Source organism: Elephas maximus, chromosome 3 (assembly GCF_024166365.1).
Source record: "Elephas maximus indicus isolate mEleMax1 chromosome 3, mEleMax1 primary haplotype, whole genome shotgun sequence".
NCBI classification, from domain to species: domain Eukaryota; kingdom Metazoa; phylum Chordata; class Mammalia; order Proboscidea; family Elephantidae; genus Elephas; species Elephas maximus.
Genome location: NC_064821.1, coordinates 109,755,679 through 109,771,779, shown reverse-complemented (window position 1 = coordinate 109,771,779; position 16,101 = coordinate 109,755,679). Strand labels below are relative to the sequence as shown.

Below are 16,101 nucleotides of genomic sequence, written 5' to 3'. Positions count from 1 at the left end.
TTTTAGAGATTCTCAGCACTCCATAAACAAAACATTACTTTGGGGTATTTTTCAGACATGTGAAATCATCAATTAACTGGCTTAAATAGATGTCTAGAATCAAAATGTTAAAGGCCTAATGTCTATTTTCCAATCTAAATTCCCAGCTCTTTGGAGAAAGAAGCAACTTTTCACTTAGAACAAGTAAATTAGCTTTAATTTTTATAGGTAAATTCTAGGAACTTAAAGTACATATTTGACTCAATTTTCAAGTTAATGGGGGCAATACGGAAATGTGTTAATGCATTCATTTATTTAAACCACAACTACTGACACCTAATTTTAAAACTAATATTTTTCAAACCTTTTATTACTTTTGCAATCACACTTAAATAGAAATCTGAAACTTGGTGAAGATAAATTAATCATTACTATTATTGCTTCCAGAGCTTCACGCAGTGCTTTAGACTACTAAATGATATACTAAACTAACATTAATTTGCCAACAAAATGTTTCAGCATTTGGTGACGGAGGTAACAAAATGAAAGGCTGCATTATATCTCCTGCATGAAAAAGCTTGTGATCAATTTGCTGTCACAGATCATTTAGCAGACAACAATGACCCAAGAGGAAGGAAACTGTCAACACACTGTCTAGTGAAAAAAAATACACCATCTTCAGGCACAATCGTCTCCATTGTTTTTTGTCTGTTTGAGGACGACCCATGACCCTCTCCCTTCCCAAGGGTGTCCTGTTCAATTTCAAACTGTTAGCCTTCAGGGATTTTCTTTTTTCCCCCAGAATAATTAAAAATATTACCCTAAAAGGTATAACTGTAGTATAGTTTGGATATACAAAGCTGAATGTCTTAAACATTTGTGAATATTTGTATTTTCAATTCTACAAAGGAAACAGCTCCTTAAAATGAAAGAATAGTAACTACATTTTACTATTATTCAAATACACTACTAAGCCTACAGGAATATATACACACAGTATAAAAAAAAAGCACATGTGTTTATAGTTTCAACCAATAATAGAAATTTATTGACTATTATCATTGGCATTATGAATATAAAAAAGTAGAAGACATAATTTTAAACTGAACAGAGCTTAGTATCCTGTTGGGAAAATAAGATATATAACTGGACTAGTAAATAGAACAGCTTTAGATATTAACATAATAAGGTGCACAACATGTAGCACAGACATTTGGAGAATACAATTACAGTTATTTCTTTTGCAGTGGTAATAAGCACAAAAGAAGTTGAAGGATGGAGATGTGACTGTGTCTTGAAGCCATTAGAAAGAGTCACTTGGGATATGGGACTTGAAAAAAGAGAAGGAGCATTCTAGGCCAGGGAAGCAGTATTAGCAATAGCTTAGATGGGAATGTACGTAGAGGCTACTGGGGGAAGGGATGATAGCAACATGACAATTGACCAGAATGGAGAATTCCAAATTTAGAGGAGAGGGAATTTGATAAAGCATGTGAAATCAGGCAGTGCAGGGCCATCAAATTTAGGCAGAGGACAGGTTAGAGTTGATTCAGTAGACTTGATTCATTAGGTCATTGAGAGCCAACAGAAGTTCTTGAATAAAAGCAAAGAAATTATGAAATCAGTGTCTGGACAAGAGCTTACTCTGGCATTAGTACACAGGTAGATAATATAAGGGAGATTCTGTGTGGGGGACCAGGAGATACTGAGAGCTAATGCTAAAAAAAAATGCTAGGGTGGGAGCAAAGGTTACAAAGGGGAGGAGACGAATCTAAGAGACAATGCTAAAGAATTGACAGAATGGATTGCTTGAGAGGGTATGAAATGTTAAGAAGTTCAAAGGTCAAATATTCTAAAGCATGGAAGAATTTTTGCTCTTAATAGGAAGTATCAGGTGAAACTGATATAAAAGATGAGTTTGATTTCAGACATGGTTTTTAGGTGATGATTAGGGTAGGAAAGTGGAAAAGGCCTTTAGGAGTATGATAAAAAAAAATTGAGACTGAAAATAAGAGATTGGGGTAAAAGCAACATAAAAGCTGATAGATGCCACCATTAGGAAAAAACTCCAAAGGAGTGTTTAGAAAAGAAAGAGCAGAATCCAATTCACAGTGAAGAGGAGCCAGTGAAAGAAACACAAAGAATCACTAAGGGTAAAAGAGATTCAGAGGAGTGTCATTTCATGGAAGTAACAACATCCAGCCGTAAGCAAAGCCTGAATCTCTGAATGGAATCTTCCTTTCCGCCATGATCTAGTTGTGTAGCGTCATGGCTAAGAGTACAGACTCCGGAATCAGCGGGCCTGGGTGAAAACACACTTTAGTACCACTACTTATTAGCTGTGTGAGCCAGGACAAGTTATCTAACTTTTCATGCTTGTTTTCTCATCTATAAAATTAAGATTTTCTCATGCAGTTGTTGTGAGCTTTCAGTGGACTAATGCATGAAAAATCAAACCGGAAGTTTAGCACCTAGTCAGTGTCAGCTGATCTCCATTGCCTTAGGTTAGTACCTCATGATTTGTCTCCTGCAAATGCTAACAGTTTTCTGTTTTCCTATACTTAGTCTCTCCCTATTCCAGGTTATCGAGCTTCTTTTTAAAAACCTCTTTTGGCTATCTAATTCAATGGGATGAAGTCTAAACACTTTCAAATAGGATCCAAGACTCTTCACCATCTGCCCATTTCCAGCCTTTTCTTCATTATTCATCCCCACATCTACAGGCTCCATTACACAGGTCTTCCTGCCATTCCTGATCATAACATAGTATTAAATTTCTGTATCTGCACAACCAGTTTTATCTAGAAACTCTTTTCTGTGTCAGTCAAAGTCTTACTCATCAAGATTCAGTTCCAGTAAAAATGTTATCTTCTCTATAAAAGGTTGTTATAAATGGAAATTGTGGTTGCCTCCCCAGTAGCAATTCCATTCTTCCCCTATTATGTAGAAGCCATGTGGTCTGAATAAGATTGTTCCCATACCTAGTTCTAAGTCAGGGGCCTGATCAGTTCAGGGCTGTCTGACCATGGTGATTAGTTTAGGGACCTAAAATTATCTAATCAGAGTGAAGCTTACTGTAGTTGTCTAGTGTGTCTTAATATCTGGGAGTGTAAGTTTTCTAACTTTGTTCTTCAATATTACCATGATTATGCTAGATCTTTTACATTTCTATATACATTTTGGAAACCCCAGTGGTGTAGTGGTTAAGAGCTAAGGGTGCCTGGTCCTGCATCAGCCTCACAATCATTGTTATGCTTGAGCCCACTGTTGTAGCCACTGTGTCAATCCATTTCATAGAGGGTCTTCCTCTTTTTCACTGACCCTCTACTTTACCAAGCATGATGTCCTTCTCCAGGGAATGGTCCCTCTTGATAACATGTCCAAAGTACATAAGGCAAAGTCTCATCTTCCTAGCTTCTAAGGAATATTCTGGCTGTACTTCTTCCAAGACAGATTGTTCATTTTTCTCGCAGTCCATGGTAGATTCAATATTCTTCAACACCATAACTAAAAGGCATCAATTCTTCTTCAGTCTTCCTTATTCACTGTCCAGCTTTTGCATGCACACAAGGCCATTGAAAACACCATGGCTTGGGTCAGGCACACCTTAGTCTTTAAAGTGACATCTTTGCTATTCAACACCTTAAAAAGGTCTTTTGCTGCAGATTTACCCAATGCAATGCAACATTTGATTTCTCGACTGCTGCTTCCATGGACATTGATTGTGGATCTGAGTAAAATGAAATTCTTCACAACTTCAATCTTTTCTCCATTTACCACAATGTTGCTTATTGGTCCAGTTGTGAGGATTTTTGTTTTCTTTATGTTGAGGTGCAATCCGTACTGAAGGCTGTGGTCTTTGATCTTCATTAGTAAGTGCTTCAAGTCCTCTTCACTTTCAGCAAGAAAGGTTGTGTTGTCTGCATATCGCAGGTTGTTAATGGGTCTATCTTCAATCCTGCTACCAGTTCTTCATATAGTCCAGCTTCTCAGATTATTTGCTCTGTGTACAGGCTGAATAAGTGTGATAAAAGGCTGAATAAGTGTGTTGAAAGGATACAACCCTAATATATACCTTTCCTGACTTTAAACCACACAATATCCCCTTGTTCTCTTCTAATGACTGCCTCTTTGTCTATGTACAGGTTCCTCATGAGCACAATTAAGTGCTCTGGAATTCCCATTCTTCGCAATGTTATCCATAATTTGTTATGATCTACACAGTTATCACATGTTATCAGACGGGATCAGTCCCTGGAGGAGGACATTATGGTAGGTAAAGTGGAGGGTCAGTGTAAAAGAGGAAGACCCACAATGAGATAGATTGACACAGTAGCTGCAACAATGTGCTCAAGCATAACAATGCTGTGAAGATGGCGCCAGAGCAAGGAGTGATTTGTACTGTTGTACACAGGGTTGCTATGAGTTGGAACCAACTCGATGTCACCTAACAACAACAACAACAAAATCAGGCATTTCAAACTCAGCATTTACCTACACAAAACTCTTTCTTTATACCCTAAAACCTGTGTCTCTACTAATCTCCTCCATCTCAATAAATAATAGCACTGCTTGCCAGCTCAAACTAAAATTTTGTGATTATCCTTGATTCTACTTTCTCTCACATACCACATCTGATCACTTAAGGCTTCTTCAAACCATATTTTGAATTTATTTACTTTAACCACTTTTATCCCTTTCCATATCTATGCCTCTAATCCTAGTCCAAACCACCATCATCTCTCCCCTAATCTACTGAAATATCTTACTAATTCTCCTTCTTTTATATCCCTTACAATATATTCCTTGCACAGCAGCTAAAGTAGTGCTTATTAAATGTAAATCGGATTATATTCCAATTCCCGCTGCAAGTATAATAATATACAAATTCCTTCCCAGGTTTATGAAGTTCTAAGTGGCCTCTTCCTACTTCTCTTCCTTCATCATCCACCCTGATTGGCTTTCCCTCTGTTGTGTTCTGGCTACCCTGGTCTTTTTCTGGTCCTCTAACACACCATGCTTATATCCAATTCAGGGTCTTCGCATTAGTTATTCCCTCTGTTTCGAATGCTCCTCTCCTAAACCTTGCATGGACGATTCCTTATAATTTATATCCCAGCTTAAACAACACCTCTTCAGAGAAATCTTTTTTAATCACCTAGGTAGCCAGCCAGCTATCCAACATTACCATAGTTAATTCTCTATATAATACTTTTTGATATTTTCCTTATTTACTAACTTTTGTGCTTATGTTCTATCTTACGCTTTCTCATTAAACGCAAGAGAATGTGTCTTTCTTACTTACCACTGTACCCCCTCACATCTTATTGCATATGATGCTTTATAAGGAGTTCTGATGTGCAACAGTAAAGTGCTCGACTGTTAAATGCAATGTTGACTATTTGAACCCACCTAGTTTTTTTTTTTTTTAGTGGCTCCGCAGAGCCCCGCTAGTGAAATGGTTAAAAGCTCAGGCTGCTAGCCAAAAGATTGGCAGTGCAAATCCACCAGTGGCTCCTTGGAAACCCTATGGGGCAGTTCTATTCTGTCCTATAGGGTTGCTATGAGTCAGAATCAAGTTGATGGCACACAACGACAGCAACAAAGTAGCTCTGCAAGAGAAAGACCTAGCAGTCTGCTCCTGTGAGGATTATAGCCTAGAAAATCATGTGCAGAAGTTCTACTCTGTCCTTGGGGTCACTATGAGTCTAAATAGACTTGATGGCCTCTAACAACAACAATTCCCACTACCGCATGCCAAACTACTGTACTAACTCACAAACAGAAGCCACTTACATTACCTAATTTTATTCATCTTTTGTGAAGAAAGGGAAACCTGAGCTGAAGCATTACTTCAACGCTAGTTAGTTGATGGTTTTCTGTATCCTGTTGGCTGATGAAATGCTTAAGAAACAAAACGGTACAGGACCATATGTAAGAGTATGGGCCTGTACATTGCACAGGTGTCCATGGCTGAATTGTCACATTGTCAGGTTGTCTCCCAAATGGTGCAACAGCTTTAGCCCTAATTCTCACTATTTTCCTCTATAATCTTATCTTCTCCTTAATTACTTGGATTTTTGTAATCTATCATCCTTTGGGAAACCCTGGTGGCGTAGTGGTTAAGTGTTACGGCTGCTAACCAAGAGGTCGGCGGTTTGAATCCACCAATGCACTCCTTGGAAACTCTGTTGGGCAGTTCTACTCTGTCCTATAGGGTCACTATGAGTCAGAATCGACTGGATGGCAGTGGATTTGGTTTTGTTTTGGGTATAATCGTTTGTGCTCCTTAATTACTTGGATTTTTGTAATCGATAATAGTTTGTGCTTATGTTGGTAGCACATTTTTTACGATTTCAAAAATAAAAATGGGCAGGTTAATAGAGTTACATTCAATTTTAATTTGATAGTTTAGAAAGAACTGATCATTTTCCACATTTTTACTAAAGAAAACTCTTTAAAAAATTATTGTAAGAAAAACATACCTTCTTCCTTTCACAGGTTAAAAAAAAATTTCAATTATAGATAGAAAATATAAGCAGTTTGAATAGTGACCCTTTACTAAACAAATCTATGTAGAATTGTGTAAAGAAAAACTTACTTGACAAATTCCTGTGGCTCTTCAGATGACACAGAGCTGCCATTTCCCACTGTAAAGGAAAATACAAAGAGATTCTAGTTAACATGGAAAATTGAATATGTGGTTTTATGTGCCCTCTTTCCAAAGCTTCAACAAAATGGTAATAAAAGTATAAAAATGAGGTGTAAAACCTCAAGTAGAGCAAAAAAATAAAGACGTTATTTATTTATTTATTTTTTCCAGGATGGAAAATGGTTGTCAAATGGTACTTGTCTTAGCAGGTTATAGAAATTTGAAACTTCATTGCATGATGAGGTAAAGTCAATAGGAAGTGAGTTGATTTGCACTTCAGAACTTCAGAAAATATTCTAATGTTGGAGGTACCAAATACCTTTGAAAGCAGGGGTATGGCACAGACCCCCACAGACTTACAGCCTCATCTTGTGCAATGCAGTGACCACCCCTTCCCTACCCAGGCAGAGGGGAGGATATTTAATCTCTAGAGAAACTGAGCCAAAGAGGTTTAGGACTAGAGAACACTAGGCACAAATCAGACCAGGAGTATGGTAAGAGACCGAAATGGGGGATAAATCAAATAAGTCATATTGAACACGTAAGATTCCTGGTTCTTTCTCCCTACTCAGGTTCCAGATTATAAGCAGCTAGTGGCTACCTCTTGCCAGGCACAAGACTGGACAATTGATCTCAAAAAAATAAATAACCCGTTGCCATCAAGTCAATTCTGACTCACAGCAACCGTTTAGGCAGAGTAGAACTGCCCCATAGGGTTTATAAGGCTGTATGTAATCTTTACAGAAGCAGACTGCCACATCTTTCTCCCGTTAAGTGGCTGGTGGGTTCAAACCACCGACGTTTCAGTTGGCAGACGAGTGCTTAACCACTGTGTCAACAGGGTTCCTTCAAAAGAAATAAACCCACTGCCATCGAGTTGATTCCGACTCATAGGGACCCTTTAGGACAGAGTAGAACTGCCCCATAGAGTTTCCAAGAAGTGCCTGGTGGACTTGAACTGCTGACCTTCTGGTTAGCAGCCGTAGCACATAACTACTATGCCACCAGGATTTCCTCAAGAGAAATAGTTAGGCTTAATTAATGAAAATGGCCAGGTCCTTGCTAAATAACCCTATAATGAAGCAAAACAGTCTACAGAACTTCCAATCTATTTAACGTATCATTCATCATAGGTCCCTCATATAAATGGACAGCCAAAGGTCGCCAAATATTTGAGCAAGGCCAACATCATGAAAGACAGCAACCAAACAAATAAGCAAGGGGAAAAATGCGAAATAGAAACATATTTTTCTGGAAATCTCTCAGAAAATAGAACAAAAGACAAAGAGCTGTATAATAGGAGAGAATAGATTTTTTAAAATTAGAGGATCAGGTCCAACATCCAAATCACAAGAGATCTAGAAGAGAGAACAGGAAAAATGGAGGAGGAAGAAAAAAAAATCATATAAGAAAATTTCCTAGAACTAAAGGATTAAAGTGCCCTACACGATGAGTGAGGAGAACAAAAACAAAAGACAAACATCATCATGAAATTTCAAATCTCTGGAAACAGAAGATTCTAAAAGCTTCTAGAAAGTACAAATAAATCACACATGAAGAACTGGACATTTGAATGAAATCACACATCTCAAGAGCAACACTAGAACCTAGAAGGTAAGAAAGAATCTTTAAAATTCTGAAAGATAATTATTTCCAAACTAAAATTCAATATTAAACAAACTATGAACATATGAGAGTAGAATAAATATATTTTTAGACACATAAAGTCATAGAAGATTTAGCTCCCATGCACCCTTTCTTAAAGAAGCTCCTAAAAGATGTGCTACAATAAAATGAAGGAACAAATGAACAAAGAGGAAAATGAAGGATCAAACAGGAGTGCCAACCCAGGATGCAGGCTAAAGGGTAGTCCCAGGATACCCATGGTGCAGGTCTAGACGACTGCCAATTCAGAACTAAAAGAGAAGGATGGAGCACCACAGGAAAGAAATCTCCAAAGGGGAGGTGGGGGAGAGGGGGATGGATGTGTTTGACCACCCTGGGGGAGTCATTTTATAGCTTTGTCAGCAAGTTTAGGAGACAATTGGGGGTAGAGCTATAAGAGACAAGGAAATGAAAAATTAGGACATTTGTACAAGAAACAATCATACATGGCTCACCTGTGAAGAATATTTGTATAGTCATAATAAAGTAACCAAGCATTGTGATGTAACTATATCAGGAGGATAAGAGAGAGGAAGAATAGGTGGGAATGGCAGCATAAGAACGAAATCTTTACGTTTTGTAAGGAGTCTACAAATAATTTCTAAAACTGAACACCCCAGAAATATTAGTATAGATAAGCTTAGAATATAGTGTAAATTCCAGAAGAAACAGCCAAATATGGTGAAAGTGGTTCTTGCTCCTGGGGGACAGCACTCAGGGATGTAAGGGATGGGCTTCCAAGGTTGGCAAAAACAAAATCTATTGCACAGAATCAGTTACTGTAAAAAATTCCTTAAAACCAGCTTTAAAATTACTGTTCAGCTGAAAATGGACATGTTGTTGTTAGGTGCCATCAAGTTGGTTCTGACTGATAGCCACCCTAAGTACAACAGAACGAAACACTGCCCGGTCTCGCGCCATCCTCACAATCGTCGTTATGCTTGAGCCCATTTTTGCAGCCACTGTGTCAATCCATCTTGCTGAGGGTCCTCTTCTTTTTTGCTGATCCTCAACTTTACTACTCCAGGGACGGGTCCTTCCTGATAACATGTCCAAAGTATGTGAGATGAAGTCTCACCATCCTTGCTTCCAAGGAGCATTCTAACTATACTTCTTCCAAGGCAGATTTGTTTGTTCTTCTGGCAGTCCATGGTATGTATATTCAGTATTCTTCACCAACATCATAACTCAAAGGCATCAGTTCTTTGGTCTTCCTTATTCTTTGTCCAGTTTTCACATTCCTATAGGGCAATTGAAAACACCATGGCTTGGGTCAGGTGCACCTTAGTCCTCTAAGTGACATCTTTGCTTTTTAACACTTCCAAGAGGTCTTTTGCAGCCAATTTGTCCAATGCAATGCATCTTTTGATTTCTTGACTATTACTTCCATGGACGTTGATTATGGGTCCAAGTAAAATGAAATCCTTGACAAGGTCAAAGTTTTCTCTGTTTATTGTGATGTTGCTTATTGGTCCAGTTGTGAGGATTTTTGTTTTCTTTATGTTGAGGTGTAATCCATACTGAAGGCTGTAGTCTTTAATCTTCATCAGTAAGTGTTGCAAGTCTTTTTCACTTTCATGGACATGGCTTTATTACATAGATTAATTCTTTGTAACAATAGTGCTACGCACTCAATAAAAAGTTGAGTGATGTGCATCATTCATTCATTCAGTCAGTAATTTCACCAATATTTACCGAGTGCCAGTACTCTTATAGGTGCAAGGGATACCATAGTGAATCGTGAGTACTTCAGGCATGCTACAATATTTTGGTAGGTCAGACAGAGGGTCAGCGTGAAGTGGTGCCACTCCTTCTATGTACAAACCAGCTTCAAAATTGTCACAGAATGTTAGATGAACTCTGCAACAACCACAGCATGTTCAGAGATACCAAAAAGGATGCTTGGTTAACATCCCCTTGATTTTCATCAGACCCAGAAGCCCTGTGGAAGAGCACTTAAACTTGGTCACTATTGTACAGACCTGTCTAATGGACTAGGAAAAAAAGACAATGGATATCTGAGAGAAAAACATCATGAGACACCAGTTTGGCAGAGTCTGATTAGCAAGGCCTGGTGACTGGGGAGGTAATGATACCAGGTACTAAGCAAGGGGACTGTGCACTACTGGAAGGAAAAGGCAGGATATAAATGAAAGAACTGTGCCACTAGAGGCCCAGCTCTGAGCTGTGGGAAACCTCTCTAGATAGAAGGAGCCAACAGCATTGTTCTGCTAAATGGGAAGAGCATGGGGCAATGGAGTTAGCAGTAAACAGGCAGGATGAACAATGAGCAAACCAAAGGGCTCAGCAGAGCAGAAAAATTGACAGGCTCCATTTCTACTGGACCTTTAGAAGGAATACCTGGGGCGGGAGCTCTCCAGAAAAAAAAGCTGAATATTTTGCTAAGATCAGTAAGATCTGAGGTACTCCAAGTGAAGCTTGAGAAATATCCATTATAGATCAAAGAGTTAAAATTAGATGTTATATCTTTGTGATGGGTAGACTAGCTCCAATTGGCATCATTCATCCCTATGATCACCATTTAAAGATACTATGCTTAAGTTTCTGATGATCTTTAAAAAAAAAAAAAAAAAGATCACACTGACTGTGTTGACAAAGAGAGTAGGAGAAATCTTAGTACCATTTCATTGCTGAAAATGGATATAGAAAATATTCACATTTCCTTATAAAACAGTTATTTGCTAGATCACTTATTTGCTATAAGAGTATAATTAATAATTGCCAAATAACAAGTAGGCACTTCTTACATTGTAATGGCTGGTTGAAAAGCTTTAGAACTGTTATTTGGTACAGAGATTCATCAGCCATCAGCATTCGGGCTGCTTCCAAGTTCACCGGATTTTCTAGTACCGGATTAGAAAGCATAACCTATAGGAAAACATATACAACATATAGTTTTTAAATAAACTTTTTCTCGAAGCAAAAAGATTGTAGTTAAATAAATGCACGTACTGAGACTTGGGCACATTTTAATATTCCTCCAGATTGTCAAATGATTAATTTGGTATCAGTAATAATTTTCTATCCCTGTTGTAACAAACTACCACAAATTTAGCAGCTTAAAACAACACAAATTTATTATCTCACATTTCTGTAGGTGAGAAGCTTGGGATACTTGGGCTGGTTTATATGCTTCAGGTTTTTCAAGACTGAAATGAAGGTGTTGGTTATCTGGGATCCTATCAGAAGGCTCTGGGAAGAATTGTCTTCCAAGCTCATTCTGGTGTTGGCTGAATTCACTTTCTTGCAACTGTAAAACTGAGGTCCTCGCTTCTGTGCTGGCTGTCAACTGGGAGACATTCTTAGCTCTTAGTCATCTCTCTCCAGTCCTTGGATATGTCTCCCTACATCCAGAGCCAACAGTGGCATGATGAATCCTTCCCATGTGTGGGATCTCTGACTTCCCATCACCATATCCTTCTGGATCTTCCACTTTATTTCTTGGTTTGACTCTTCTACCTTCCTTCTCTGCTTTTGAGGGCTGATGTGATTATGTAGTGACTTTGGGTCCAGGTGGATAATCCAGATAATCTCCCTATTTTAAGGTCATTTGATTAGTAACCTTAATTCCTCTGCAAAGTCTTTTCAGCACATACCTAGATTAGTGTTTGATTTGAAGAACTGTGAAGTGAGGCACAGGAATCTTGGGAGGACACCTTTAGAATTCTACCTACTACAGTATCTGCAGCTGTAAAAGTAGATGACCAGTAGTAACTAAAATTTAATAGTTATGCTAACACGTGACCCTGTTTCTCTGACACTTCAAAATTAATACTATCTAAATTGTGATTATCTATCCAATAATTCAGTATTTTGAACATGTAAATGACATAATAAAATAATAACCACCAAAACACTGAAATGTAGATACAGGTCAAAGTTAACAATTGTGGCTTAAGAGTCATGTAAATGATGACAAATTAATAAAAGCAAATGTTTGACAATGAATATTTTAAAAGAAACAGAGTTTTCTTCTGTTTTCCTGTTTGGAAGACACACTGGGCTATATTTCCAAGAATATTATAATTGTGTAAATAAGGATTTGGTGTGGATTGTGCTATACCTTTCAAAGTGGGTGGGAAGTACATGGAATTTATCTTTAAGAGTAAGTGGAGAGATAATCTTACCCAGAGAAGCACATCTGGTAAAGTTTATTCAATAATCTTCTCATTAACCATTGTGCCTAAGACTTATTCATATAATGTGCTCGAAAGTCATTAATTGTACTTAATGATTTTTAAGAACTGGTAATATAAAGTATATAAGTCAGACACCCTGCTAAAATGGTATATATAAGTCCAACTTTTAAATTATCTATGAAATAAAAACGTTTCTAAGGGATAAGTATAATAATTTGAAACATCAGTAAACAACTACACCAGTAGGTAAATTTTATAATATCCAATTAAATAAAACCCCATGAATTTGGAGTTCATTCTATGAATGAGTGTTGAGTTGATATTTACCTTTGCATATATGGAAGTAAACGTTTTCCAAAAAAATTAAATTATAAAAAATTTAGGTAGAGATGATTAATGTATTTGACTTTAAAAAATTTAAAAACATCATTTCAAGTACCACTCAGTAGAATAATAATGTAATAATTATAAACGTGTCTCAACTGTTCTTCAAAAGGGAATGAATAGTCAGTAATTATGGTCTATACCTGCACTGTCCATTGCAGTAGACACTAGTCATATGTGGTGATTTAAATTACTTAAAATTAAATAAAATTAAAAACTCAGTTATCAGTTGCACTAGCCACATTTCAAGTGATCAGTAGCAACATGTAGCTAATGGCTATTGTATTGGACGATGCAGATATCAAATACTTTTATCAATACAGAAAGTTCTATTAGACAGCATTGACCTTCAAAGGGCTATCAAATTTCCATTAATGTATTGGTTGTAGCAACATGAAAATTACTTGAGATAAAATACAAAGTGAAAAAGAAGCAGGCTATATACATACATACCATAATTGCAACAATGTAAAAGTTTAGGTTCATTCATTTATTCATTTGATTTTTTATTGTTAGCTACTGATGAGTCAGTTTTGACTCCTTGTGACCTTATGGATCGCAGTACCTACTAAATGCCAGCACTACCCTGGGTAGATACTGGGAAGTCAAAGATGAATTAGAAGCAACATATCAAAAAAATAATACACCATGACCAAGTGGGATTAATCCCAGGTATGGTTCAGTATTAGAAAATCAATCCATATAATCCACCACATAAATAAAACAAAGGAAAAGAATCACATGATCATCTCAATTGATGCAGAAAAGGCATTTGATAAAGTTCAACACCCATTCCTGATTAAAAAAACTCTCACCAAAATAGGAATAGAAGGGAAATTCTTCAACATAAGTAAAGGCATATATACAAAACCAATCCCACCCACCCACTGCCGAAAACCAATAGCCAACGTTATTCTCAGTGGAGAGAGAGTGAAAACATTCCCCTTGAGAATGGGAACCAGACAAGGATCCCCTTTACCACCGCTATAATTCAGAATTGTACTGGAAGTCCTAGCTAGAGCAATAAGACAAGAAAGGGAAATAAAGGGCATCTAAATCAGTAAGGAAGAAGTAAAACTATCCCTATTTGCAGATGGTATGATCCTATACACAGAAAATCCCAGCGATTCCACAAGAAAGCTATTGGGACTAATAAAAGGATTCAGCAAAGCAGCAGGGTACAAGATTAACATACAAAAATCAGTTGGATTCCACTACACTAACAAAGAGAACTCTGAAAAGGAAATCAGGAAAGGGATACCATTTACAATAGCTCCCCCCCAAAAATAAAATATTTAGGAATAACTCTAACTAGGAACATAAAACACTTATACAAAGAAAACTATAAAACACTCCTGCAAGAAGCCAAGAAAACTTCATAAGTGGAAAAACATACCATACTCATGGGTAGGAAAACTAAACATTATGAAAATGTCAATATTACCCAAAGTAATCAATAGATATAATGCAATCCCAACCCAAATTCCAACAACATTCTTTAACAAGATGGAAAAAAATAATCATCAATTTTATATAGAAAGGAAAGAACCCCTGATAAGTAACGCATTATCAAAAAAGAAGAACAAAGTAGGAGGCCTCACACTCCCTGATCTCAGAACCTACTATACAGCCATGGTAGTCCAAACAGCCTGGCACTGGTACAATCATAGACACATAAATCAATGGAAGAGATCTGAGAACGCAGAAGTAAATTCATCCACCTATGGACACCTGATCTTCAACAAAGAGTTGAAGTCCATTAAATGGAGGAAGAGAAAGTCTCTTCAACAATTGGTGCTGGTAAAATTGGACGTCTATTTCCAGAAAGATTAAATAGGATCCATACCTCACACCATACACAAATGGAAACTCAAAATGGATCAAAGACCTAAATCCAAAACCTAAAACTCTAAAGATGATGAAAGAAAACACAGGATAACACTAGGAGCCCTAATCGATGTCGTAAATAGAGTATTAAGCATAACTAAAAATACACAAACTCCAGAAGATAAACTAGATAACTGAGACCTCCTAAAAATTAAACGCTTATGCTTATCAAAAGACTGAGATAGTAAAAAGCGAACCTATAGAGCCGGAAATAATCTTTGGCAACGACATAGCTGATAATGTTTAATCTCTAAAATATATAGAAAACTTCAATAACAAAAAGACAAACAATCCAATCATAAAATGGGCAAAGGATGTGAACAGACACTTCACCAAAGAGGACGTTCGGGTGGCCCAAAAAACAGATGAAAATATGCTTACAATCATTAGCTGTTAGAGAGATGCAAATCAAAACTATGATGAGATACCATTTCACCCCTGCAAGAATGGCCCTGATCAAAAAAAATAAAAACAATAAATGCTGGTGAGGTTGTGGGGAATTGGAAAATTTATACACTGCTGGTATGGATATCAAATGGTACCACCACTATGGAAAATGATACAGCACTTCCTTAAAAAGCTAGAACTAGAAATACCATATGATCCAGCAATCCCACTCCTACAAATATATCCTAGAGAAATAAGAGCTGTCAAATGAATACCCATGTGCACACCCATGTTCACTGCAGCATTATTCACAATAGCAAAAAGACGGAAACAACCCAAGTGCCCATCAACTGATGAATGGATAAACAAACTATTGTATATACACACAATGGAATACTATGCAACACAAATCCGCAAAACATCTTACGACATGGATGAATCTGCAGGACATTATGCTGAGTGAAATAAGGCAATCACAAAAGGACAAATATTGTATGAGACCACTGTTATAAAAAGTCAAGAAAAGGCTTACCCACAGAAAGAATCAATCTTCGATGGTTACCAGGGAGCGGGCGGAAATCACTAACTAGGTAGTAGACAAGTATAAACTTTGGTGAAGGGAAAGGCAATACACAATATAGGGGAAGTGAGCACAACTTGACCAAGGCAAAGGAAGACACTGAGAGGAATGAAAAAAAAAGGCAACCACAGTAAATACTAAAATATATATAACCCTATGACAACAGTAAAAACAAATAATAATTTACAAGCAGATACATAGGTAGATACGTATACTGAATAAGGGTAGGAGGGAGTGTAGGAGTGAGTGTTCATGTAGATATATAGGTTTAGCTGTGGATATTTTTACATACATATTTGTATGTGCAGTATGGATATTCATGTATATATATACACACACACACACACAAAGTAGAGCACACATGGGGCACAGTCATAGAAGCTTCCTAGATACAAACAAACACCTCA

General features: G+C 37.2%; 1 protein-coding gene across 6 annotated transcripts in view; it reads right to left on the bottom strand.

The window, feature by feature from the left end:
* The window catches only part of UBE2U (ubiquitin conjugating enzyme E2 U), a 206,790-nt gene that overhangs the window by 174,298 nt on the left and 16,391 nt on the right, over nt 1-16,101 (bottom strand). For 5 of the 6 annotated variants that reach the window (XM_049879486.1, XM_049879485.1, XM_049879481.1 and 2 more), the window contains 2 exons: nt 11,065-11,185; nt 6,581-6,629 (listed from right to left, as the gene is read on the bottom strand). In XM_049879486.1, the coding sequence (XP_049735443.1) occupies nt 6,581-6,629; nt 11,065-11,185 (170 nt within the window). The remainder of the gene's footprint in view (nt 1-6,580; nt 6,630-11,064; nt 11,186-16,101) is intronic. The other variant, XM_049879482.1, reaches the window with a different exon arrangement.